Raw genomic sequence first — 27,474 nt, 5'->3', positions numbered from 1 at the left:
CCTCTTCTATCATTTGCTTTTTTCTTATTTTCTTTCCTTTTCTTACACCCACATCACGACGCCAATTCATATGCATCGGCCAATCCCTTTTTTTCCAAACTCCCAACATCAACCTCAACCTCAACCTCCCCCGACCTATTTCTTTTTCCGGATGAGACTCGTGATCGTGACCTGAATTCCGCGTCCTCCAGTTTCCGATATGTTCATTTATCCGGCGTTAGCATTGGCGGAGTCCATTCTGGTGCAGGAACCTATTGGTTTATGTACTCCCTATATCCCGGCCTCGAGTGCCTGATTGTCTCGAGAGTCCGTCCTGGTCCGCGTGGCCTGGTCTGGTCTTATGGGGACTTGCTCTGTCGTCCTTCCTTTCATTTCTTATCTTGGTCCTTTCTCCTTTCTTTTTTATGTTCGTGGGCTTGTCGATGGCTACACGGATACTGCATTTGTAAAAATAGACTTGAACCGAAGACCGTATTGGTCTCCGTTGGTGATTAGCGTTGAACTATTGTTCATTATGCCAGGAATATGATGAGTCTTCTTGATAATACTATCTATCTTTCTATATCTCAGTCTTCTACGAGAGTACCTCTGTCCTCTGTAGTCCATAAGGTTATTGGTAGCCCTGGAGCCAGAGATTTCCGGACCGGCCCGCGCTCGTGCGGTGGACTAAGAGGGTCCACCTGGCAGTCCGGGAGATTCAAGAATGTACTCGTAGTCATCCTAGAAGGTTCAAATCCAAGGTCCTCCAGGTGGGAACCCGTGGCTGTGACGTGGATAATCCTCCGACAGGCGAGAGTGAGTGTTGCACAGTGAGATGTGAGTAGAGGGGTCGATCAATGAAGATTGAGTCAGGTACGTGATGATAGTGATGATAGTGATGGTAGTGATGGTAGTCGCGTGGCTATAGCTTCCAGGTACACAAAGGAGTACCAGTAGTATATAGTTATATGTTAAGACAACTTGAATATAGCATGAGTCTGTACCGTAGTGGGAATGCTTGAATCAGATTGGCTGTTGATAGTTCCGCCAGCCCGAGGGATTGCTTACTCCAGGGCTGGTATTCTGCTACACTGCATTACTGCTATTTCAAGATAATAATATAAGATACTACTCCTATTCTAATATTATCATTGTATTCTCATACTATATCTATGTACGGAGTACCATTCTACTAATTGCTCACATACCATACCTTGTGGCTAGTACCTACTGGTCGCTCCTGCCTTCCGCAAGCGGGTCATTTCCGGATGGTCATTGGTGACTCAGGATTCAGGAATCCAGGGCATTCTGCATGCACTTTGCTTGGCACTGCCTTGACTATACTACTTCAAATTGCTGAGTACTTACACTTATTATGTTTCTACTTAACATTTACTATAATCTTTAATATTCTTCTTCGCAGAGTACATTCTCGTTCGAGTACCTCTATTCCTGGATCTTTTCTCCTCTCCCCCTCCCCTATTCGGCTTACTGCGGGGCGGACTGTGGTCCAGATTGCGGTGGGGGCCAAATGAGTGCGGCTGGAATGCAGGATGCCGGATTAATATAGGCGATACTGGTAGGGTAGTGGTATTTAGGATAGGATACTCTGTGTATAGCCTATAGTATATAGTCTACTCTGTATATAGTACAATATAGTATATACTATACTATGCTATACTATGCTATATACTATGCTATACTATACTATAGTATACGGGTACTGGTATACTGGTTCCCATACTAGTCTACCGTGATCGGCAGAGGCAATACCGTATTGGAACACCCACTTCCACCCACTCCCATACTATACCCTTGCTATTTCCCATGTAAATGACAATACCCGTGTAAATTCAGGGTACTGCCATCAATACCACCTCTCACCGCCCTCTCACCGCCTGCCCAGGTTAAACCGCACTTTGCCTTCTTCGCTCATCTGCCCATCTGTCCCCCCCCCCCTTCCGTTTCCTTCCCGACTTTCTTTCCTTTTAACCCTGCGATCCCAAAAACGCGTTACTCGATTGGGTATCTACGATTCCCTTCCCCTTTTGGACTCAAATCTTCATACTTTCCTCCCATCCCATCTCTCTCTACCTTTCTCTCTCTCCTTCTCTTCTCTCTTCCCCTTCCTGCCTCTCCACCATGGCCGACATGGCTGCCGTCGACGACAAGCTTTCCCCTGGTCACGATGACCTGCAACAGCCCGGCAACGGCGCTGATGCCCGCGGTACCAAGCGCGGTCGCATTAGTGCTGAGGACGACGACGATGATGATGACAAGCCTGGTCGTGAGCGTCGCAAGATCGAGATCAAGTTCATCCAGGACAAGTCGCGTCGCCACATCACCTTCTCCAAGCGCAAGGCCGGTATTATGAAGAAGGTATGTACGGTCGCGCGTTTCCCCTCTCCGGCCACGGGCCCACCCCCATACTCCATCCCCCTCAACGTGCTGGTCAAGGTCAACCCATTAAACTAGTAACCCCAATATACTACTACATACCCATCTCCGTGATAATTTTGACTAACCCTATTCCTACCAGGCCTACGAGTTGTCTGTTCTCACCGGCACCCAGGTGCTCCTCCTTGTCGTCTCCGAGACCGGCCTGGTTTATACCTTCACCACCCCCAAGCTGCAGCCTCTCGTCACCAAGGCTGAGGGCAAGAACCTGATCCAGGTAGGCTTCATCCACCCAATTTACTCGGTCGCATCACTCTAACAACCTTTTTTCCAGGCCTGCTTGAATGCTCCCGACCCGACCACCAACGAGAATGGCGTTGACGCCTCCGACGTTCCGCCCGAGGCCCCCGAGGACGTTGCCCATAACAATGTCAACGCTCCTCAGGCCAACATGGCCCGCCCCGGCATGCATCCTGGCTACATGACCAATGAGCAGCAGCAACAGATGGCCTACTACCAGAACCTGCAGCAGCAACAACAGCAGGCGGGTGGCCAGTACCCCGGCATGCCCGTCGGCAACCGCATGCCGCCGCAGCACCAGCCCACCGCATAAAGCGCTTTGCTTCCCTTCCTCTTTCCTGCGCGCCGCGGTCGAGGAGTCCCAGATTGCTGCGTCCTCTTCTCGTCCCTTTCCTTGCGCCAATCTCGCGTTCATTTGATACCCGTCCATCTGTGCTGATCCTCCCCTTCACCCTCTCTCTATCTCTCTGTCCCTCTCTCGCTCTCGCTCTATCCTCGTGGAAAATCCCTTCCCGACTTGTTCCCTGGAGATGTGTGTACGCGTGTGTCTGTGTGCTAAATATTGTGCTCCCGATCTGTGAAGTGTACATTTACCCTGGAAACGGGTCCCAGGCGTCCTTGACGTCCCCGTCTCGAATCCCATGGAAAAGCGTCCCAAGCCAAAAAAAAACCCCACGTCCCAATGCCTCATCTTCGACTTCTCGCTTCGACTCATGGTACTTTTTCGACCGAAGGAAAAGAAACAGAACAGAGGAATTATGTCCACCAAAACTGCAAAACAAAAAAAAACTTTCACAAAAAGAAACAGAGAAAGACATCCTCCCTCCGCCCCCCCTAAATCCTGTTCAAAAAGAAAAATCATAAGAGAGATCACGAGCGCAAGCAACTGCAAATCTGGATCTTCTAACGCTATTCTGGCTATGATCTGGTTTTCTTCTCCCCATTTCCCCTCTTTGTCCCCCTCTACCTAGCTAGACACACACTATGGCTGAGGTTGGTGGTGTTCGTGGTGCATTGATTTGTCGGCGTGGTTCACCAGCCCCTTGGAGGGTGTTTCTGGTTCCAATGGTTGTTCTTTAACTTGATTTTACTCTTTTATTCTATTTTATCATTTCTTTTCCCCTACTCTATCTTGAATCCTGTCTCGCGATAACTCTTTTCACTACTCCTCACATGACCCATTAACTGACCCTGTTTATTGTTTCTCCCCTCGCGTCCCATCTTTTGTCTCTTGCTCTTACCTCCTTGTTTTCCCCAAGTTGTTCCTGTCTGTACCTGTCTCCCCATGGTATTATGTTCCGTCCCCTTTGGTTTTCTCGCTCTCAGTCTAATCTCAACCCTGTTTCTTCGAGATGAGTCTCTTCTATCAACTGGGTCGTCGAGCCTCGTATTACTTGTTCGCCCTATTCTGCCCATCTCTGCTGCAGGCTTCTTTGTATGGTATCGGTATCGGATGTGAGTGTATCTCCTTGGTGTAGTCCGGCTTTGTATTTTCCAAGGTTGTCGGTGCTTTGGAATGGACTGGATTGGATTGTATCTCTTATACTCTATAGCTTGCTGGTGCGGTTACTTCTGCTTTCTTAGGCGAGATGTCAGACTGCAATGTATTTGATTTCCAACTTGAATGAAAATGAGGTTTCAAGTTTATTTCATGACCATGACTCGGACATGCCAGTGCTATCTACTAGGTAACCCTGGAAAACTTGAAGACAGGTAGATCTTTTTGGTAGGCACTACTACTAGTAGTACCTAGTGGTAGTTCCTGGTATATTCCAACCGTGGAAAAGTCTTGGGACCTCGAGTGCTAGGTACTACTAGTAGTAAGGTACAAGCGGTACTAGGAGCGAATACTACTAGTATCTTTTACATGCGATCAATGACTTTGCCACCTAGTAGTACCTGTAGTAGTAGTAGGCAGTGGGTATCTATTGGTACTATCGAGCAGGCAGTAGCCACCTGCACTATTGCTACCTGTGGACAGTTTCATCTCAGCAATTATTATATGTGTTGTTCACAAAATCATTTCCACGCGTGTATATAACAAAGAAACGGTGGTATCGTAGCTAAAGGACGGAAAGAAGCATCTTCATATCTTCTATAAAGATGTGGCGTGATGTGAGGTAGGCGGGACTCAATCGATCCCTACTGTACATGGCGGAAAGAGCGAGGCCTTGGAAGGTATCTTCCAATATCAAACGTGGAAGGAAGTGGAGGGAAGGGAAGCTGGATCTAGACGGGGTGGTGGTAGCATGCAGGATGAACAGTGATGATGACTCTGCGGGGAATCTAAAGTGATGAAGGTGGTGAAACGGGACGCTCGTGGGCGTGAGAGTGAGCCCATGGCGGACGGGCTTCAACACGTGGTAATAAAGGTGATGAAGACCCGTCATTCTCGACCTGATCGGCCCGGCTACCCGCCCGCGGGATTGTGCTTGTGCTCGTGCTCCTCCATCGAGATAAATAATCCCGTCCTTGTTGCCAGGCACCCAGCAATGATCTTCTCGGGCCTGCGAGAAGCCCACCAGTTGTGGAGCTCCGCCGGGGTCGAAGTGGAGCGGTCTCGTCTGGCTCGATCGGTTCGACTTCATTTTCCTGGATCGTTCCATACCCGTTTGTTTCTTGTGAGCTGGATGAGGTGAGGTGGCCGGAGGTGGCACGGCGTCTGCGCTGGGAACCTCCTAATAGCCCTGATAAAGGCGCGGAAACTCGGCGCCAAGCGATGCCGCCTTGACTTGGTGGCGCTGAACGACGATTCCCTCGCTGGCGATGTTGCGGGATTGGACCAATAGTGGAGTGACGTGAAAGGCCGCGCATCGGTCCGTTCAACGCTGCACCACTGCTTGAACTGCGTGGTCGCTCGGGACGTGAATGGGGGTCTACCATGTCGTAGTCGGAATCATCCAGTTCGGCCCAGATAGAGGCTGCGTTGAGATCTGCCGCTTCATGGCGGTCACTAGGCAGGATCAGCGGGAGACTGGGTGCTCGCATACGCTGGTACGAGAGATGTCGAGATCGGATGGTGCCTTGGAGGAGAGGCTCTCGCTCTCCAACTCGTGATTCTTCGTCGTCTCGGCCATCCAGGAGGCCGGGAGAGCTCGGATGCTCCTCAACGACTGCCATACCAGGTCCAAGGCCGGTCTGTGTAGGCCCCACAACGGTGACAGCAGCATGATTGTCGATATCTTCCAGGCGCCAGGATAGGCAGAGAACACCGGCGAGAAGAATGACAGTTCCCAGGGCGATCAACCCCGCGTGAATACCAGCAAGCTGGGAGACCTGTCGGAAGTAGATCAGACCATCCATGATGGCGATCACATTATAGATGCAAAACACGAACGGATATAAAATGCTAGTACTGCACAGCTTCAGTCCACGGTGTAAGTAGAAGAGCTGGGTCAGAGCCAAGAAGATCATAGCCAGCAAAATCACCCATGACTGCCAGCGGTTGAACTGGTTCACGCGATCCACGATCGTGCGCACTAGAAGCTCCACCGCTGACTTGGCCAGCAACAGCGAGTGGGCTGATAGTATTCCGCTGACCGCACCATAGCACATACCCCGGAAAAGCTTGATGCGACTCTGTGCCCGCAGGTTGTGTGGTGTATAATGACCACCCGCGACCGGTTTGGCTCGGGAGCCGGGGATACATTTTCGCAAAAGCTTCGATCCGATTAGAATGACGACTACCAAGACAAGGGTCAGAACCATCCATATGAGAAATGGCCGGCCGTGCAGGAGTTCGAGAAGCTGGCTGAGAGTATGCGCGGGCTCCCCAATAGCGCCGAAAGTCGCGATCAACACGGCGCCGATGCAGACGAGTAGAGTGCCGGCGAAGGAGTAACGAGTGAAAGGTTCGCCGAGAATGAGTGTCGCGAAAATTGTATTAAACACTAGCCCGGACTATTCCCCCAAATTCCGTTAGTCCACCGAGGGTCGCACGATCACCGAATAACCAAGATGTATGTACTGACCGCTTGAAGTGTCGACAGGACCGGGAGTGGAAGCGTCGTGATCTGGATCGTACTGCCGACAATATTGGAAATGACGAACATGGACATGCCTATTTGCCATCTCCGACGCTTGTATGGGGGACGGCGCGCATCATACAGCGGTTTCTCGTCTTCAAGTAGGTGGGATTTGCGTTGTAGAGTGAGTCCGATGGCCTGCAGACTGGTTGAGATAAGCCCCACGATAATGCCGACCTAGTAGTATGGTTGTCAGTAAGACTGTCCACCTTTGCTTGTTGTTCTTCTTCTTGGGAAAAATATGTTTATCCACTCACGGCGACACTGCCCTGCGGCGACAAGTTTCCCAGGTTTCCCATCTTGACCAAGTTGAGGTATCATGCATCGGTTGAGAACAAACAGGACGGAAAGGTGGAGAGGAGCGAGGGGCGAGGAGCGCAGAAGCCGGACGACTACCGGAGAACCGAATCCATTATGTGAGGGTCGAACTCGAGGGAGAAAAGGGCAAATGACAAAGGGTGCGCAAAAGCAGGGCGGGGAGGGGAGAGGGGGAATATGAAGGGGAGACGGAGAGGAGTTGAAGTAGTTGGATGCGGTAAGGAAGAAGTGGGCGGAGAGAGAGAGCTTCCTTCTCCACCACAACTGCCACCTTCACATATCAACTTCAACTTCAACCACAATTACGCATCCCACCACTCCCTGCCTCTCCTCCACCATCCCACATTCATCATGTCGCAAAGTCATGCCCTCTCAGATGATCAGGTAATTCCCTGCAATACCACCCTGCATTCCTTGCAACCCGAACTGACCCCGTGGTCTCCGATCCCCCCCAGGTCGCGGGCGAGCTCCGCAAGATGACCGCCTTCATCCGACAAGAAGCCATGGAGAAGGCCCGCGAGATCCAACTCAAGGCCGACGAGGAATTTGCCATTGAAAAGTCCAAGCTTGTGCGCCAGGAGACCGCCTCTATCGATACCCTCTACGAGAAGAAGTTTAAGCAGGCCGCCATGTCCCAGCAGATCACCCGCTCGACTCTGGCCAACCGGACCCGTCTCCGCGTGCTCGGTGGTCGTCAGGAGCTCCTGGATGATCTCTTCCAGAAGGCCAGGGATCAGGTCGCCAAGGTTGCCTCCAGTGACAAGAAGAAGTATGAGGGTATGCTGCAGGGTCTCGTCGTCGAGGGCCTGTACTTCCTGAATGAGGATAAGGCGGACATCCGCGCTCGCAAGAAGGATATTGATGTTGCTAAGAAGGCTATTGTGGGTGCTGCGAAGGAATTTGAAAAGAACACTGGCAGAGAGATCTCCCTCTCTGTTGATGAGTCCGAGCCCTTGCCGGAGGGATCGTAAGTTTCCCACATATTCTTTTTGGCTAGTATGACACTCATACTAATTACCTTGATACAGTGCTGGCGGTGTCGTGATCGTTGGTGGGCAGGGAAAGATCGAGATTAACAACACTTTCGAGGAGCGCCTGCGACTGTTGGAGATCGATGCTCTCCCCGTCGTCCGTGAGACGCTTTTCGGGAAGAACGAGAACCGCCGTTTCTACGACTAAACAAATCTTGTTTGATATTTTATACTTTCTCTCTCTCTTGCGGCTGGCGGTTCTTCCTCGGGAGCCGTGGCCAGGTGTTTTCGTTGTTTTATAGTTCGGGTTCCTCCTACTTTCTGGCTGTCTCCATAGAGAGGGAGGTTTCTTTGCACATCTCATCCCATGACTAACCTTACTTGATACTGTGGTCCAATCTCTCTGAGCGTTCATCTGATTCCTTATCCGGATAATTTGCAGAAATTCTCGGTCAAATTTGCTTGTAAACAAAATACTGCTCGCCTTCGTAGTGATCATCAATCGTTGCGGTCATTAACAATATCTCAATATCCTCCTCTCCCCAATCATGCAAGAGGTATGGTTTATCCAAGCAAGGCATTCAAACAAAACTTGCTGAAGCTATGTCGTATGATCATGTCCCCTTATTGGTATCTGGGTGGTATCTCCGTTTGTCCCTCCAGTATCTCCTGCGACCTTTTTATTGAAGTAGCTATTGATGCCTTTCCCTTCCTTGGCATATGCCTCGAAGGGTGTTTTCTTCGGTGGTGGCTTAGAACGGACTGAGTAGACAAGTCGGTAATGCAAGGTCTCTAATGCTCCCTTGGCCAGCATTCGTTTAAGATGCGATGCTCCGGATTCCTTCATGGAGCTGAAATTCGTCTTGAGTTGGCTTGCCAGCTGATCAATAGCGGCATTGAACTCTTTTTCGGTGTTCTTCTCCTTATATCTGAGATCGTACAGTGTAGTGTTGAGGGCCACTTCCAAGAGCTGGGTGAGAGCGATTAGCTCCCCAAAATCATACTCGGCGTCTTTTCCGTTGTTTATATTCATCTGAAATCGTGGGTCACGAATGATATGAGAAAGCCGTTTGAGGTCAAGAACTTCTTCAAGAGGTCCAGTGAGGGGTGTTGGCTCTTGTAGCAGGAATGAAACAGCTAGGCGATATCGTAGAAGCGAGATCCAAGGTGATGTGGGGAGGATATGTTGTATCATGCGACATTGGAACTGCGGGTCTTTGACAGTGTCGTAGAGAGCTCTACCAAGCTGACGCTCCTGATATTCATTTAGCAAGCCATTCCTAGAATTTCACGATCAAGTGCGTGCATACCATGTCATCTATCTCCGCTTCAGAAACATTTTCAAGCAGAGCGGTCAAAGCACTCTGTAGCCTTGCGCGGATGGTGAAGTCCTGGGTAAGGGAATTGTCTAGAGAAATTCGCAACAGAATATGAATCGCATGCGCACGAACATCAAGTGAAAACCTAGAATATGGTGAGTTGTGGCCTGATGAACTGGGTATGATTGAGACTTACAGCTCTGAAGCATCTTGGAGCAGACTGAAAATTGAAAGTAAAATTGGACGATCTTTGAATTGAGAGCCCGAGGGAGATTCTAATTGAAGAAAGTTAGCATATTCATGAGCCCATTGTGGATCAGGGGAAAAGCAGGTCTTACGATCAGCGAGATCTTCGACAACAACACTGGAGAGATCTAAAGCTTGGGGCTTAGCTCCCAGTTGTCGAAAGAGAGAGTCAATGTCATTGGGGTGAATATGTGACTGAATACACTTGGGAGGAGTGTTCTGTCTTTCAGTTAGCATGAGGGAAGACAATAATTTTGGGTGGACGTACCACGATGATCCGACAAAAGGCTTTTCTTATTTCCTCCCGTGGTTCGGTTGGAACTATACAACTGTTAGTCTTGTAAGTTAGTCATAAATCTGGGAAACTGACTGGACCAGAAAAGCCAAAGAATGAACTCGTTGGGTAAATGTGCCAGCGAAGAAGCCCATTCGAGAATGCCCGATTGGATCATTCGGACACGAGGTTCAGGCTCTGACTGAGTTAGCGATGGCTGCAATTAGGTTGTGTTCTTTAGCTGACCTCTAAGCGCTGCCAAGTTGGATCCAGGCGGGAAATGATCTTTAGGAAACTCTAGTCTGGCGGGTGTCGTCGGAACTTGGTCAAAGAATCTCCAGACTCGGCCTTGGTCGAGGGCTTCAGTTCTCCGAACAGCATTCAAAAGACGTTGCAGTCCAGGTCCATCTTCATCCTGGGTATCGCCTAATGCGGAAGCTAACATGCCCTCGCTGATGGCAGTGCTGTCTCTTGCGTGCTTGGACGCGGCTCGTTCGCCATTGGATCGGGCAAGGCTTGCCTTTACTTCGGCGACTTTTGCCTCGATCTCATTGTCATCCACCGCATCAAGAACAATATCATCAAGGTTATTCTTGTATCTCTTCTGTGCCGTCAGATGGGCGAGATGTGATTTTCCTGAGCGGGTAGGCTTTGACACCGTGGGCCCTTTCTTTGACTCCGGCTTTGGGGTCGAAGAAAAGAGGGTAGATGGATCGTCAAGATCGGAGATCGAGTCAGTGTCTTCGCCATCGGAGCTGATGACAATCTCCTTGCCCCCTTTGATTATGCGCTGGGAGCTGCTATCGAGAGTAGAGGGTGGAACTGTGGAATCGATGCTCTGGAAGCTTTTCTCTCGAGCCGACGGTCTCGGGGGGGTTATCAGAGAGGGTGCTGGATAGTGATGCATGCAGCTGGGCACCCGGGCCATTGGGAGTATCTGAAGCCGGGGTATCTGGAACCGGAGTCGGGGTTGATGTTGGGGTTGAGAAGCCTTGGAATGATATATTTGATGATGGTGGGGGGTCGGATAGCGGGGAGGAGGAAACCTGAGGGGAATCCTCGACGTCACGTACGTGTTTCTTCTCGGGGGTCAAGCCTGTCGGAGTTCGCGCAAATGGTGGCGGTTTGAAGATATTGGACCATGACGATCGCATCGCGGAGAATTCAGGTATTGGTGAAAGCAAACAAGTCTACGGGCAACGAAGATGGAGTCCGCGTCGCGCGGCGCGAAGTCACCTGACCGTTGAGGCTGAACACGCCAAATTGAATTCCTTGGTAGCTCCTTCCTTGAGTACACTCAGTACTACTCATAGTACTGGTATACTACTAAATACTGCTGCCAGGTGGTTACTGGCAGTAGTAGTAGTAGTAGTGGTGGTGGTGCAAACTTCAAAAGTACAGGCGGAGTATACATACTTCCAGGGCCGTAGTATATATTGACAGCAGGTGCGGAGCATGGCTGGAGTATTATCAGTACTAAGGGCACTCAGTTTATAGCAAGTCCCTTCAAGCCCGCCTACTCGTATATTTAGCTATTAGATGATAACTTGAAATAATTTTGATTCTTATTAAAAACCCTAAGCTTGAAAACTACACTAATACTACCAAGTACAATCCTTTCCAAGAATGGCGATACAGAATACTCCGTACTACTACTGTAGAGTACCCGCCAATAACGCGTTGGCCCCCACCACCGCCATTCATCAATGCCAACCCCCAATCCTGCGAGGGACTCAGCCTTGCATTCGATCAACTCCAGACCCGCGCCTTTTGCTGTAACGACATCTGTCAGGTGTACACCTGTCCGGCCAGAGATTCAGAGATTCAGAGATTCAGGGGCACCGCCGTCGATCCGATTTGAGTTTACGAATCGTACCCTCCTGCTCCACTATGGTTCGTGATTGATCCGCGCGGGCTGACGACGCCGTGTCATGTTTTGATTGCTGTCGATGCCAACCTTTTACTTGGAGCTGTCCTGCAATCTCTCCTTGCAAGAGTTGACCCGCACCAAGTTGCGCGGTTCCACGTCGTCTAGGCATCGAACTACTCCATACTACGGCCGTACGGATACGACGTTCAAAGACATTGCTACTAGTACATTGCACTGTATCGCCGTCGGTCACCGGTACCGAGACAAAGGCACGACTGGAGCCAACGGGCTCGGCAAGTTACAATGATCAACAGTGGACTCCGCTCCGCCCGGGGGCCAATGCATGGATTTTGAGTGTATGTATGGAGTACGAGGACTCTGTCCCGAGCCAAGATTCGGAAGCGCATCCATCGCGTGGCAGAAGAAAGGGGTTAGGGGGGAGGGGAAGGGAAAATGAAAGGCACAAAAGGCAGACATGATCTATCAATACTCTCGTCCCGCACGGGGTATATCTCCCAGGCATCGCTGAATTGCAAGCGAGAGCATGGACAGAGGTCCGCCCTGGAAGATCCAGAATTGCGCTAACCGATGAAATGCCCAGCATGGACTGCAATACAGCACCACCAATGGAAGAATCTCTAGACCTTCCACATCGAATCTACAGAGCGGAGTGGAGTTAGTGCGCTGACTCAGGTGGACCGGACGCTCGTGCCGTGTCGCCGGCCGTTTCAGGCGCGTTGCTCCGACCCTGAGACAACAGAGAATATTTGCCTCGAACAGCAAGGTGGCCTCTGCGTTCTTTCCGGGGTCGTTTGGTATCTAGCGCAATTAGAATTGACGCGGTGTACTATACTCTATCTAATATGTGCATATCTCGGTGAGCACGGCAAGGCATGTGGTTAAAGCCGACATGCGGACTGGAGAGTATCCGTCCCCGGGGCTAGGGTTGTCACTGTCACCCCTGCCCAGACCCGATAGTGCCGGGAGCCCAGGCGAGAGAGATTAGTTCCAAAGGTTCCAGATGGGGCACGACACGGAGAGAGTGGGTTGCAGAACTGTACTGAGTATCCTATGGAGTCCTATGACGGTGGCATACCCCCTCGTACATAAGCATGCATTATTTGTACTGTATGCACTCTAAGAATACGAGGGCTGTGTCCCTCGTGCAGAAGGGGGCCAAATCCAGAAATAACCATAATAAGCACAGACATAATAGGAAATATACGACGGAACAAACGGTGGTTTTCACACTGCCATACTAGTATTATAAATCATACTCCTAACTCCGTGCAGTGCCGAAGGTCATCTTGTTGCCGTTGCCGTTGCCACTGCCACAGTCAGAAATTTAGATGCTGAACCAGATTTGTGAGGGATGGCAATGAGCGGGTGAGGCTGGTACGGTATGGTACACTCTGGTACACTTGATACCGGACTTTTCTCAGTTGGGGCGATCTGTTTATCGGAGATACCAGTAGTGCAGAGTCTCACAGCAAATATAATCCTCATTATACGGGAGCATCTAGGATACTCTCGAGTAGACTATCAAGTATATTAAGATATACTCATTATACTAAGGGTCACTATACTACTACTACTACTACCACTATTCACGATGCTGTACTAGTACTATGCTGTACTATGCTGACTATGCCAAGTCTGCTGACCAAGCCGGCATGTAAGCAGCCCGATGACAATACGTGACCATACCCTCCCCCCCCAGCTGTTGTTCACATCGTCGAGCCTACCTTTCTTCTCTTTCTTTGCTCAGGTCGCCCCTCGAGAAAAAAAACATCCTCCCTTTCTCACCTTTCTCACCCTCCCCCACCACCCTCTCTCCTCCGCTCTCCAGATTGCATGGCCCCCCGTGGGTGATTCGCCCTTCCCCGTCAATTCTCGACATCCCCCTTTCACTCTCCGTCGATTCCCTTCGAACCCGCTCGCATCCGCGCGTTCTGTCATCCTACTTGCGATTCGTCCCCCGGATGACCTGGTGCTTACCAACGACCTCCCTCGCGTGAAGAATCAGCTTTCAATCGAACACTCGGCCCTATCCGCCATCAGACTCACGCTTAATTCGTTGGATGGTACTCCGCTTCGTTCCCAAAAGACAACATCGTCAAGTTTTATGCCCTCGCTGGGCGCAACACTAGCCTAGATGGCTTCCGTGCATTTTCCCGGGGATAATAACAACCTTGAGGTGCCGAGTGATATTCAGGAGGTCCCCAGTAATATATCCAAACCGACCAAGCGACAAAGATGGGCAACCACGCGCCAGACTGGTTCCGGCGGCATGCGGAAACGAGTCTCCATCATCGATCGTTTCCACAAACGTGGGGAGATGAGAGATGAGAAGCGAAAGTCCAACGCGACAAGTTCAGCAGGCGATAATGCTTCAACTGTGGGCGACGGACAATCGGAAGGAAACGAGAACCGAACGATCTACTTCAACATCCCGATCCCTGAATCCGAACGAGACGAAGAAGGACAGTTGAAGCATGCTTATCCACGAAACAAGATTCGAACTGCGAAGTATACCGCGCTCACCTTCGTCCCGAAGAATGTCTTCCTGCAGTTCCACAATATCGCCAATATTTATTTCTTGTTCGTCATTATTCTTAATGTATGTGACACTTCGGCCCCCCTCCCGCCCCCGGTTGCCTTCCCAATGGCCATCACAGCCAAAAACGGACCCCATTGCTAATTGGAATTTCTAGTTTTTCCCTATTTTCGGTGCCAATAACCCCGGTCTTAACGCCGTTCCCTTGATTGTCATTATCGTGGTAACTGCAATCAAAGACGCAATCGAGGACTGGGGGCGAACTGTTTCCGACACTCAAGTCAACAACTCACCGGTATATCGACTGATCGAATGGACAAATGTTAATTCGACTGAAGACAGCATTGGGCTATGGCGTCGCTTCAAGAAGTCATGCACTCGCGGTGTGATCACCTCATACAAGTGGATCAAGACTCAGTTCAAGAAGCGCGAAGACACAGAAGATGAGGATGCCGCCCGACGGGACTCATTTATGACTACGGCAACACCGCGCCAATCTGGAATGTACTCGCACCGCAATTCATTGGCCCCCGGTGAGGATGCCATCCAAATGACCGATGTTCCATCGCCTCAGCCCGAAGCCCGCGAGGATTGGCCGGTCGCAAGCAACACCGAAAACAAATTTCTTTCCCCTGACAGCGCCAACCGCGAGAACCTGATTTCTCCAACAAATCCCGACAAGAAAACAGGATCTGTCGTCGACATGTCCAAGCAGACCACTGGTAAGGGACGGTTCAAGCGGGACACATGGAAAAACATCCAAGTCGGTGATTTTGTTCGTTTGTACAACGAGGACCCCGTTCCCGCCGATGTTGTGATTCTGTCCACCTCCGACCCCGACGGAGCCTGCTACGTTGAAACTATGGGTCTAGATGGTGAGACCAATTTGAAGGTTCGTCACGCTCTTCACTGCGGTCGCCAGGTTCGTCACGCCCGTGACTGCGAAAAGGCCGAGTTTACTATTGAGAGCGAGGCACCACACCCCAATCTGTACGCCTACAACGGTGCGATTCGTTGGGACCAGCGCGATCCGAACTATCCGGAAGCCCCCCCGCAAGGAAATGGTCGAACCTATCACCATCAACAACATGCTGCTTCGTGGATGCTCGTTGCGCAGTACTGAATGGGTTCTTGGCGTCGTCGTCTTTACCGGCGGAGAGAGCAAAATCATGCTCAACTCCGGAGCAACCCCTGCCAAGCGTGCCCGTCTGGCGAAGGACTTGAACTGGAATGTTATCTACAACTTCATCATCCTTTTCATCATGTGTCTGGTTGCGGGTATCGTGAACGGTATTGCGTGGGCTGCTCCAGACAAGTCGCTGGATTTCTTCGACTATGGGTCTTACGGAGGTACTCCTCCTGTGACTGGTATTGTGACCTTCTGGACGGCTGTCATTCTGTTCCAGAATTTGGTTCCCATCTCGCTATACATCTCGCTCGAAATTGTTCGCACCATCCAGGCCGTCTTCATCCACAGTGATCTGTACATGTACTACGAGAGGCTGGGTCTCTATTGTGTTCCTAAGTCGTGGAACATTTCAGATGACGTTGGACAAGTCGAGTATATTTTTTCCGACAAAACCGGTACCCTGACGCAAAATGTGATGGAGTTCAAGAAATGCACGATCAATGGCGTGTCCTATGGTCAAGCCTACACAGAAGCACAGATCGGAATGCGGCGTCGCGAAGGCGTTGATGCCGATGCCGAGGCCACTCAAGTACGAGCCCAAATCGCCGCCAATGCCGTGAAAATGCTGGAGGGTTTGCGCCTCATCCACGATAACCCGTATCTGAAGGACGAGAACTTGACGTTCATCGCTCCAAACTTTGTTACCGATATGAACGGACAGTCTGGCGAAGAACAGAAGAAAGCCGCGGAACATTTCATGCTCGCTCTGGCTGTTTGTCATACCGTTATCACGGAGCACACTCCCGGTGATCCCCCGCAAATCGAATTCAAGGCTCAATCGCCTGATGAGGCGGCTCTTGTCAGCACCGCCCGTGACTGTGGCTTCACCGTTCTCGGTCGCGCGGGTGACGATCTACTCTTGAACATTATGGGCGAAGAGCGTACCTACACTGTCTTGAACACCCTTGAATTCAACTCATCTCGAAAGCGTATGAGTGCGATCATCCGCATGCCCGATGGTACCATTCGTCTTTTCTGCAAGGGTGCTGATAGTATCATCTACTCCCGCCTGGCACGCGGTAAGCAGCAAGATCTCCGACGCAAGACTGCCGAGCACCTGGAAGAATATGCCAAGGAAGGCCTCCGAACTCTGTGTATTGCCGACCGACTCCTTAGCGAGGAAGAATATCAGGCTTGGAGCCGGGAACACGACGTCGCCGCTGCCGCCATTGAGATGCGCGAGGAAAAGCTGGAGAAGGTCTCGAGCCAAATCGAACAGGAGCTCATGCTTCTCGGTGGAACTGCTATCGAGGATCGTCTTCAGGACGGTGTTCCGGATACAATTCAACTCCTTGCGGATGCTGGTATCAAGTTGTGGGTTCTTACCGGTGACAAGGTCGAGACTGCTATCAACATTGGTTTCTCCTGCAATCTGCTGAACAACGACATGGAGCTTATCGTCCTCAACGTTGCTGAAAGTCAGTTTGATCAGGCATCCGCGGAACTCGATAAGCATCTTCAAACATTCGGATTGACTGGCTCGGACGAAGAGCTTATCGCTGCGCGTGCGGACCACACCCCCCCTGACGCTACACATGCCGTCATTGTCGATGGTGAAACTCTCAAGTTGATGCTTAACGATGAACTGAAGCAGAAGTTCCTCTTGCTTTGCAAGCAGTGCAAGGCGGTTCTCTGCTGTCGTGTCAGTCCTTCCCAGAAGGCTGCTGTTGTCAATATGGTCCGCCATGGTCTGGACATCATGGCTCTTTCAATCGGTGATGGTGCCAACGATGTGGCCATGATTCAAGAAGCCGATGTTGGTGTTGGAATCGCCGGTGAGGAAGGTCGACAGGCTGTCATGTCCTCTGACTACGCCATTGGACAATTCCGATTCCTCCAACGTCTGCTTCTTGTTCATGGACGATGGTCCTACCGCCGTTTAGGAGAGTGCACTGCCAACTTCTTCTACAAAAATTTGGTTTGGACATTTGCTCTCTTCTGGTACTGTATATACAACGACTTCGATGGCTCCTATCTCTTCGACTATACCTATATCGTTCTCGTCAACTTGGCGTTCACCTCCCTGCCAGTTATCTTTATGGGTATCTTTGACCAGGATGTTGATGACAAGATCTCTCTTGCAGTGCCTCAACTTTACATGCGTGGTATCGAGCGTAAGGAATGGTCGCAGCTCAAGTTCTGGTTGTACATGGCCGATGGCCTGTACCAGTCTGTTATCTGTTTCTTCATGCCATACCAACTCTACCAAGCAGCCAACTTTGCCACCGAGAGCGGCCGCGACATCGCTGACCGTACTCGCATGGGTGTTCTGATTGCCTCCTGTGCTGTTCTTGCAAGCAACATCTATGTCATGATGAATACATACCGCTGGGATTGGTTCACCGTTCTGATCAACGCCATCAGTTGTCTGCTGATCTTCTTCTGGACTGGTATCTACTCATGCTTCACCGCTTCCGGTCAATTCTACAATTCGGCCTACGAAGTTTACGGTTCCCTCAGCTTCTGGGTTGTCTTGCTCATTACAACCATGATTTCCTTGTTGCCGCGTTTCACCTACAATGCCGTCCAGAAGGTCTTCTTCCCTCTCGACGTTGACATTATTCGCGAACAGGTTACCCTCGGCAAGTTCAAATACCTGGACGATGTTGATGATGATCTTTCCCCAAAAGGGGGAGCCGGGATTGCCGCCTCGACTGACGAGTCGGCGGCCTCTTCAGAGCTGGCCAAGCCGATTCAGCCGCAATTGAAGCAGGACCCCGGCATCCCCGATGATGAGCGGCCTTTCTATCCACCAGCGACCGTCCATCAGAACGGCCACAATCCCCGCAGTCAAAACGGAAGCAATGGGACCAACTATACCGCGAGCCTTGACCAATATCCCCGACAACAATCCGTGGACTATGTTCGGCGATCCCACGACAGGACACGGCATTCATTCGAACGTGTGAGGCAAAGTTTCGAGCAAAGCAATGATTTCACCTCCGCCGCCATGCTTCAGAGGATGGAATCTAGTCACGGGGTCGAGACTGTTCAAGATCCGTTCCGGGCCCCTGGCGAGCCCCCTGCACATAATGTGATTTGAGGCACCGCACCTGCGGTCTTGCATAGACTTATTCTGATGACTACGACCTCCCTACCCTCTTGCGGGCGAGTACGATCTGGATAGGCAGATCGTACTTGTTCCATCTTCTCATGAGCAATATGCTGCGCGGTGTTTTTGTTCTCTCTCGCAATCCGCTTCATTTTCTTTCCCGCTTCTCCAATATTCGCACACAGCTCTGATATTCCCCGATAGAAAGCAGGCGTTTGGTATACTCCACCCGGTTGGTGGTTTGGCGCATTTACCCTTCTTTTTCTCTTTCTTACCCCTCTCTTGCTTTTCACCACTATCTTATTCCCCGTTTCTTCTATACATGGCAGCCCATGGCGGTTCCCCTTTCCTTATTGTCCTTGCATGTCTCATATTGCTCTCGCTCTTTGTATAAAAGCGTTGTTGCTCTCTCCATTTTTCCTTCCCCCCCTATTGTGCTCGACACGCGGTCTTAACTCCCCTCGCGTCTCATCTTGAGGTCATCTTCCTTGACATTTTCCTTTTTCTCCTTTCTTCTCTCTATTGCTGGTTCATCCGTCCTTTCTCTCGAGGGTGTTGCTGGCTTTGCTCGGGGATGGTCTTCATGTATTCTATTCTATGCCCTCGATGGGAAAGTTACTTAATCCGAATATCCCATGAATAGTGCAATGTGCGGTCTTCCATCCTACAAATAAAGTGATAAAGTAATAAAGTAGTAGTAATAATACATGCAGTGTAGAGTGCCTTAAAAGTACAATCCTTCCCACTCCAGTAAAATGCGGCGCGTCGCGCTCACCCTTCACCGCCCAAGTCCCGTGCAGCTGCGTTCTGCCCGCGTTCGGCCCGCGTTTTGTTGGTGGTTTTTGTTCGCTCAACAAGCTTCAAGGTCCATCTTGGCCACTTCACTTGAGCGGTGGGGACTCGGTGTAATTCTAGACTTTCTTTCTCTCGTGACAAGTCTCACCATATCTATTATTGGTGGCGTCTCAGTGTGTCAGCTCAGACAAAGAAACCGAAACCCATTCCTCCCACTCCATTTCATCATCAGCATCACTCGGAACTCGAACGACATATGTGCTAGGAATATTCTGATGGGAGAACAAAACAGTTGGCAGATGTTGAGCAAAACTCAGTAACTCTTTCCTTTGTGAATCTCAAGCCATGGAGTTCGTGGATGCGATTGGGTGAGTCTCCTTTGTCCATGAATTACCACCACACACTGCTAACCATCGTTTGTCCTTGCATAGAGAGCTCAAGGCCCTTCCGGATGGCACCCACCTCCTCTGCCCGCGCCAACACGACGAAGATTACGGCCGATACGATGACTCAGAACATGTCGATGAGCAAGGGAAGAGTGTCAAAGAGCAGGTGGCTGTGGCAACTGCGCGAAAAGAGAAATTCCTCTCTTGCATGCGCATACTTGCATATAATGCGGATGGCATCGAAGAACTCCAAACCTGGGTTTTAACGAAACTCGACGAAAACCTGGAGAAATGCGACCTCTGTATCAAACAATACTACACGGGGAAAATCTGGCTCATGGATCAGCTTAAGATGGACTACCAAGATGAGGATATCGAGGCTTTCTTTCAGCGGGTCGATGAGTGGGATATCAAGCGCATTACGCGGAACTTGAATACGGCCACGACACAATTAAAAAGTGTGCCCCCACAGCAGATCGCGCTGGATGTTCTGGAAAGAGCAGCCTTGCTTTCTATATTTGAAACTCTGAGTTGTGAGGCTATGCTGCGCAGTGATAGTCTCTTGACGGAACATTTTGATGAGCCTTTCAAACTCATCCAGACAAAACGAACTTTGAAGATCTCTGATTATGTACCGGCGGTCACTCGTTTCCTTTTCGACTCAAACCAACTCCGCAGCTTCTGGGCTATCTCCACCTGGACACGATATGGAAGACCTCCAACCGCGCTGGAGTTCGACTGGGCGATTCGCGATGGCCTTCTGAGTGCATTGCAAGCTGGTTCTATGCAGCCACCACAGCTTACCGTCATTCAACGCCTTTGGCGTGGCATGCAATTGATTGTGAAAAAACTTGACAAAGAGCAGATTACTCACAAACTTCGCGCGCTTGATATTGACCCTCTCCGCCTCTCGGTCGATCATTTGAGCTTTCCAACACCGGGACTGCGATTCCTCTTGAACACTATTCAGACCTTCCTCGAGAAGGCCCCGGCCGATTTCTGGGATGCTATGCAGACAATATCCCCGCAAGCTCTCATGGAACACACTTTCTTCAACACACAATTCAACACTTTCCTCATGCAAACTACCGAAGGCGAGCCTTATGAAAAGTCGGCAATGAAGGACATGCTTTCATGGATTGACCCATTCTTGGCTTCTTTGAAGCCCGCACACTCACCAGCTGCTTCCCGGTTCCTCGCATTGCAATTATTAAGACGCCTGCAGGATCCACAATACCCCCAATTATCTCGATACCACTGTTTCCATGTTGGACTTACAAGTCTCCTCCATACCCTCCGTCGATTTACAGACAATGAATCTTCGCGGAGCTCGGTCGATCATATTGTGCTGGAGACTACCATGGGTGTGCTGAGTGATATCATTGAAGTCATCCTGAACACGCCGACATTTGCCGTTGAGCAGAGCCGCCAACAGGAGATTGTCGATTTTTGCATGGACGTGGTTCGCAACACTCTTGCTCTGGAGTGTCAGTCCTTGAAGAGTGACTACGAAGTAATTCTCAAGCATGGAACTCTCTCACACAGAGTCTCTACGTATTCTCCGCCGATATGGGGTGCGGTTGTCAAACATCTTCACCAGGACAATCCCGCTCTTTCGAAGGCAGCCTTGCTCGGAATCCTGCCCCTCGTCGGCCTGGAAAAATTCCCGACCAAAGGCGAGGAGAAGCAAAAGGGTACCTTCAATGAGACATACGATAACCTTACTCGCCTCTCTTGCCAGGTCATCGAGCGCCTGGCGGAATTCAGGCCAGACCATCTCGAATCGCTTTTCAAAAGCCAGGATACCAGCAGCGCTCTTATCTCAACGCTCTTCGCCGCAGATGTGCATACCTACCAAGCATCTGTCGATTTGATCAAGAACTTCAGCGGCCACTCGGCTCGCCGAGACGCCATTTCCTATCTGCTACAGAAGACGTTCGTGACAACTATGTACGGACTGAGTTGGTCCTTCCGCCGAATCTCTAACATGAAAACCTTCGCACCCGCCCCGCGAATGCTCCACACTGGTACGGATATCGTAGAGATTCTGTGTAATAGTCAGACTGGTATGCTGCGTACACGCAATCTTGTGGACCGTCGCGAGGTGTTGTCTTTGCAGAAGCTTTGGGAGTTTCTGTGGCAGGCGTTGACAACCATCTTTAATGAGACAGAGGCTTGGCATCTTCGGGGAAATGACAAATCCGTAATGCTTGAGTTCTGTCGAGACACAATCCAGTTCGCCGACTTTCTGTTTGACCAGTATGGTGTCTTCCTTGGTGCAGTGGGAGATGCGGATCCTGGTCAAAAGTCGGTGTCGGAGAACTTCCTGAAGCCTCCCACCGTCACCATGAGTGCAATGGTGAAATGGTTGAGGCTGAAGGACGAGTATCTTGCTACTACCTTGGTTGGTCTTGTCTCTAAGCTCTTGCGCAGACTAGGTAGCTTGGATGTTACTACCGTTCGTCCGGACGCGTTGGAGTTCATTGAGGGCGTGTCCGTCAATGGGACTATTCGTACTATCCTGACTACACGCGATAAGGCCGAGCTTGTTCGCTCGTTGGAGGCATACTACAAGAAGCCTGTTGTCACAGCGTCTACCGCTGCCATGAAAAAGCAGAGCTCTATCACGGCATTTGCCAAATCGTCGGACCTCTCAACCCCGTCATCTCGCCAGGCTAGTACTGTCCCGAGTGATGATGACTTTGACGATATTCCCGATAGCACGCTCCTTGACCTTTCTCGATCCGTGGAGCTCAACAAGAATCGTCTTGCGATCGAGGCTAAACGTAAAGCAGCTTTGCAAGCTGGAAAGTCCTCGTTGGTGACTCCTAGAGTGCGTCCCCCTATTTCTCAACAGGTCTCTTCCCAGCGTCCGAAAGACGATGCTAGCAGTGTGTTGTCGTTCCGTGAGAAGCGTGAACGCGAGAAAGAAGCCAAGAAGAAACGTGATCTGGAAATTGCCGCACGGATGAAGAAGAATCTTCCGGCGCGCGGTGTTGGCGAGCTGACAGCCGAGCAGGGCTCTGGCCTGAAGGGTATCGGCGTCAAGGGCAAAGACCATGCCCTCCCTGCCGACAGTATGATGGTCTCTTCTGGCGAAGATTCGGATTCCGAGAGCGAGGATGAATTGGACAAGGAGTTGTTTGGCGCAAAGGCGAAGAAGCCTGATGCAGTGGCCGCCTATGAGCTAAGCAAGAAGCAGTCACTGCAGCAGCAGCCCGTCAAGAAGACCAAGCGTCATCGTTCGATTAAAGATATGCGTGCTCGTCTAGCACCCGATCTTTCCAGTCTCCACCACTCAATCCTTTCGTGGGATTTCTTCTCAACTGGCGATCTCCCCTCCTCATCTGGTCGCTCCGATTATACTCTGGTCTCCAACACCTTCCGCACCTCTACCGAGTACCAGAGTACATTTGAGCCATTGTTGATTCTTGAAGCCTGGCAGGGTTTCCAACAGGCCAAAGAGGAAGGTTCTTTCCGTCCCTTTGAAGTGAAGATCATGTCTCGCTTGACTGTTGATACATGGATTGAGTTCAGTACGCAACCGGTTGGAATGCCTCTGAAAGACTTCAGCATGGGTGAAGGCGACCTCGTATTATTCTCTAGCTCGTCTAACCCGACCGGAGATCCCGATGCCGGACATGTACTTGCCCGTGTGGCTGGTATCAATCGTAAAGGCGGCAAGCAAGAAGTCACGTATCGGATGAATATTGGAAATAGCAAGTTCCATTCTTCCTTCGGTACGGGTTCAACATCTTGGGCTACCAAGATCACCTCTTTGATCCCCGTAGAGCGAGAGTATGGTGCCCTTATGGCTCTGCAGTTCTACGATCTGTGTGACGAGGTTGTTCAAGCCAAGCCTTCACCAATTCTTTCATACGGAGAGGCTAAGCTGGATCCATTGATGAAGAACTACTCTGTCAACCGTGCCCAGGCTAGGGCTATCAGGCACGCCATGGACAACGATGGCTTTTCTCTGATCCAGGGTCCCCCCCGGTTCCGGAAAAACAAAAACCATCACAGCTTTGGTTGGAAGTCTTTTGACAAATGTGCTCGGCAAGACATCTGTCTCGATTGGACCTGGATATCATGCCAATCAGCCCAAAGCACCAGGGAAGAAGATCCTGATCTGTGCACCAAGTAACGCTGCCGTCGACGAGTTGGTGATGCGTTTGAAGGAAGGTGTCAAGACGACTAATGGCAATCATGAAAAGCTCTCAGTTGTCCGTCTGGGACGAAGCGATGCCATCAATTCCAATGTTCTCGATGTCACTCTTGATGAGATGGTGAATGCACGCCTCAACAAGAACACCAGCTTTAGCAACGGTGTTGACATGCAGAAGCTTTATGAAGAGCACAAGGCCACTGATACTCGATTCAAAGAGATCCGTACTTCCTTGGACGAATGCAGGGCCAAGGGTCTGCCTGCTCCGGAGGAACTCGAGCGCGATTTCGAGTTGACGAAAAAGAAGAGGTCTCAGCTGAGTACGGATATCGACAAGGCTCGAGACCAACTTCACACCCAGACCCGAACCGCAGAGCTCAACAAGCGACGTGCCCAGCAAGAGGTCATTGACGGCGCGCATGCTATCTGCACCACTCTCAGCGGTTCCGGCCACGAAATCTTCCAGGGCATGAACGTCGAATTCGAAACTGTCATTATCGACGAGGCGGCTCAGTGTATTGAGCTGAGCGCGCTCATTCCGCTGAAGTATGGCTGTTCCAAGTGCATTTTGGTCGGTGATCCCAAGCAATTGCCTCCTACTGTTCTCTCGAAGATGGCTTCCTCGTTCCAGTACGAACAAAGTCTCTTCGTTCGTATGCAGAAGAATCATCCAAAGGACGTACATTTGCTGGATGTTCAGTATCGTATGCATCCAGACATCAGCCGTTTCCCCAGTCTCACGTTCTACGATGGCAAGCTTGAGGATGGTCCCGACATGGCGAAGCTTCGAAGCCGCCCATGGCATCAGAGCGATTTGCTGAGCCCCTATCGCTTCTTCGACGTCCAAGGCATGCACCACAGTGCCACTAAAGGCCACTCGTTGATCAACCATGCAGAAGTGCGAGTAGCAATGCAGCTCTATGAACGACTCGTCACAGATGTGAAGAGCTACGACTTTGCAGGCAAGATCGGTATCATCACCCCGTACAAGGGCCAACTCAGAGAAATGAAGACCCAGTTTGCTTCCAGATACGGCGAGGAAATTCTCACCAAAGTGGACTTCAATACTACGGATGCCTTCCAAGGTCGGGAAGCTGAAGTCATCATCTTCTCTTGTGTCCGCGCTTCCAACAAAGGTATCGGTTTCTTGGCCGATATCCGTCGTATGAACGTCGGGTTGACTCGTGCAAAATCTTCGCTCTGGGTGCTTGGTAACTCGCAAGCCCTTCAGCAAGGCCAGTTCTGGAATAGCCTTATTCAAGACGCGCGTGGGCGTCAGGTGTATACAGAAGGAAACATTACTCAAATGCTCGAGCGACCACAATTTACAGGCTACAAAGAAGTTGAGATGACTGATGTCGGTCCACTCCTACCTGGGCCGTCGGTCGAAACCTCGGATTCGGCGAAAGCAGAGTCCCCAGCGCCGCCTATTTCTCGACAATCCCCGGCGTCTGTTGGACCGGCTTCTCGCTCGGTGTCGATGTCGATACCCAGTCGGGAAACTCCGAACGCACCACCTGAAGGCCCCTCAGGCGGGAGAATGGGGCTAGACACTACCAGGAACTGTGGGATTTGCGGTAGCAATGAACATTTTGCCTACAACTGCGATAACGTCGAAGCTCAAGAGGCATCGCGTGGCAAGTGTTTCCGATGTGGGGAATCTGGCCACTCCAAAGCTCGATGCACTGCTGAGCTCTGTCTTCAGTGTGGTCAGCTTGGTCATTTGACTTCTCAGTGCAAAGCACCGCCCAAGACACTTACCAAGTTCGAAAGGTCGAAGCTACAGAATCAGCAACGCAAATTCGAGGACCTTCGGAAACAGAACGCCGACCGTCAGCAACAACGTCAGGTTGCAAGAGTTAATCCCCAGGTGCCTACCGTGAAAGCAACGACTGAAAATCCAGTTAAAAAGGAGGAGAACAAGCCTCAGAACCAGCACCAGATTGAGTATCGGAACGACCACCGGAACGAGAAGCAGAATCAAAACCAAAACGATTCTGCTCGCCACCAAAAGCGCAAACGCAATGACTCGGCACCCGATGCTCCACAGGCAATGCGACAACGCACCGATGGTCTTCCCGATGCGCCTAAGGGTCCCAAAGGCCCCAAAGGTCCGAAGGGTTCTAATGTTCCGACTGGATCTCGGAATCCAGACCCACCAAGCGTGAGTTAATGTATTGGATGAAGATATAGGAATCCCCACTGCTGACACTGAACTCTACGTAGGATCTCATCAAACCTTCCCGCGATGGACCAGCATATGCGACAGGCAAGCCACCTGCACCGGCAATCCGGGCCCCAAGTGGACCGTCGGCTGGCAGAGCCGGAGAGGTAAGCGTTGTTTAGTGTTTTCATCTGGGTTTCTGATCTGTTCGCTCACTCGTTCCGCTTTTTAATCTATTTAGGCCCCGCCGAAACCAAGGCCACAGATGATGCGAAAGAAGAAAGACGCAGACCCATTCATTCGGCCCAAACAGCGACGCAAATAGATGGGCATGTTTCACTTGTGCTATCGCTCTACATTTCCTTCCGAGGGGGCCAGACTCTTCTCGATTCGACGAACCGTACGAACCTAATCCACGCACCACTCTATCCTGTCTCACTCTTTGTCTCTTTTTTTTTTTTTGGTTTGCATTTACACTATTCTGCTGACTTGTGACGAGCTCGAGTCGGCAATCGCCTTTACAAGGAAAGCATTAGAAGGCGTTTACACTACTCCGTACACCACCAGCTTGGATTAGACTGGGCCCTCATGTATTCTGATGTTCGCTACATGTATGTATAAACATCCATTTTATGGAGTACACATCATCGTGGGAATTCCAAGCCACACGGCTACGTTTTCCCTCTCGTAAACGGAGATTGTAGAAAAGCCCAAGCCCAAGCCCAAGCCCGATCAACCGGAAGGTCACTTCAAATGACAGGTGGGGGCAATTGACAGATCTCGTCTGTTGTGCAGTAGCGGAGTGGGGTGGGGTGGAGGTGAAGTGGTGTGGTGTTTGCCAGCACTTGCACTTCCCTCTTCCCCTTCCAACTTCCACTTCTCATCTTCCCATCTCGGCTTGTTCACCTCACTCCATCTCTTGCGCCACCCGAACTCAAGAATGCCAGGAACGATGCGTGACCATGCATCGGCAAGACCGTTCACGGAGAATAAAAGCGAAAGGGCTGCGTGAGATCCCTTACGCAAGGGCCTGTGGATCCCCACCAAGTGTGGGCGATCTATCGCCCAGACGCAACTCGCACTCAATAATCAGCAACACTAGACTTTCGGGCGGATCCTAGAGCATTTCTTCCCCCCTTTCCCCTCTCATGCTGCTTCACGCTGCTAGATTACTGCAGATGGACCCGACCTTGCTAAAAAAGCAACGGCCAACGGGGGCTGCAGCTCATCACGATCGACAGCTTCTACCCGCACCGGGGATCCTTGGGATCTGCGGCGAACTATCCGAGTGGGGAACTGATACCTCACATCCTGACGTCGCTTATACTTTCGATGAGAAGTTGAAGAAGGAGGGGGAGGCCAATGGCCCAAACACTTGGGTCAGGCCCCTTGCGTGTGCAGCAACTGGGGAAACAACAACTTCGCCAGAGGGGAAAAGAAAGCACAGCAATGGCCTAATGCTCAGCT

The 27,474-nt window shown here is 50.8% G+C and overlaps 6 protein-coding genes across 6 annotated transcripts; 4 read left to right on the top strand and 2 right to left on the bottom strand.

Moving 5' to 3' along the window:
• Window positions 1-2,121: 2,121 nt before the first annotated feature.
• On the top strand, window positions 2,122-2,989 carry N7481_010431 (Transcription factor of morphogenesis MCM1; the record flags this gene model as incomplete). The annotated part of the gene is made up of 3 exons (XM_057269650.1): window positions 2,122-2,358; window positions 2,519-2,653; window positions 2,711-2,989. The coding sequence occupies 3 exons, from the start codon at window positions 2,122-2,124 to the stop codon at window positions 2,987-2,989; spliced, it is 651 nt and encodes a 216-aa protein (XP_057116824.1).
• A 1,973-nt stretch (window positions 2,990-4,962) lies between these two features.
• On the bottom strand, window positions 4,963-7,000 carry N7481_010430 (uncharacterized protein; the record flags this gene model as incomplete). Its single annotated transcript, XM_057269649.1, has 3 exons — window positions 4,963-6,576; window positions 6,648-6,878; window positions 6,959-7,000. The coding sequence occupies 3 exons, from the start codon at window positions 6,998-7,000 to the stop codon at window positions 4,963-4,965; spliced, it is 1,887 nt and encodes a 628-aa protein (XP_057116823.1).
• Window positions 7,001-7,370: 370 nt separating this feature from the next.
• Window positions 7,371-8,198, top strand: N7481_010429 (H(+)-transporting V1 sector ATPase subunit E; the record flags this gene model as incomplete). The annotated part of the gene is made up of 3 exons (XM_057269648.1): window positions 7,371-7,403; window positions 7,475-7,986; window positions 8,048-8,198. 3 exons carry the CDS (start codon window positions 7,371-7,373, stop codon window positions 8,196-8,198), a joined length of 696 nt encoding a protein of 231 aa, XP_057116822.1.
• A 393-nt stretch (window positions 8,199-8,591) lies between these two features.
• N7481_010428 (uncharacterized protein) lies at window positions 8,592-10,757 on the bottom strand (the record flags this gene model as incomplete). The annotated part of the gene is made up of 6 exons (XM_057269647.1): window positions 8,592-9,245; window positions 9,301-9,484; window positions 9,506-9,774; window positions 9,824-9,876; window positions 9,926-10,027; window positions 10,076-10,757. The coding sequence occupies 6 exons, from the start codon at window positions 10,755-10,757 to the stop codon at window positions 8,592-8,594; spliced, it is 1,944 nt and encodes a 647-aa protein (XP_057116821.1).
• Window positions 10,758-13,854: 3,097 nt separating this feature from the next.
• N7481_010427 (uncharacterized protein) lies at window positions 13,855-18,488 on the top strand (the record flags this gene model as incomplete). Its single annotated transcript, XM_057269646.1, is given in 3 exon segments — window positions 13,855-14,319; window positions 14,414-15,354; window positions 15,374-18,488. 3 exon segments carry the CDS (start codon window positions 13,855-13,857, stop codon window positions 18,486-18,488), a joined length of 4,521 nt encoding a protein of 1,506 aa, XP_057116820.1.
• A 1,149-nt stretch (window positions 18,489-19,637) lies between these two features.
• Window positions 19,638-26,332, top strand: N7481_010426 (putative tRNA-splicing endonuclease; the record flags this gene model as incomplete). Its single annotated transcript, XM_057269645.1, has 5 exons — window positions 19,638-19,660; window positions 19,724-23,674; window positions 23,715-26,007; window positions 26,070-26,174; window positions 26,249-26,332. 5 exons carry the CDS (start codon window positions 19,638-19,640, stop codon window positions 26,330-26,332), a joined length of 6,456 nt encoding a protein of 2,151 aa, XP_057116819.1.
• Window positions 26,333-27,474: the final 1,142 nt, after the last annotated feature.

This window comes from Penicillium waksmanii, assembly GCF_028829765.1.
Source record: "Penicillium waksmanii strain IBT 27052 chromosome Unknown utg000009l:1.0-4314994.0:1.0-4318279.0, whole genome shotgun sequence".
NCBI classification, from domain to species: Eukaryota; Fungi; Ascomycota; class Eurotiomycetes; order Eurotiales; family Aspergillaceae; genus Penicillium; species Penicillium waksmanii.
The sequence above is the reverse complement of the archived record's forward strand: the minus strand, read 5'-3'. Positions and strand labels throughout refer to the sequence as shown.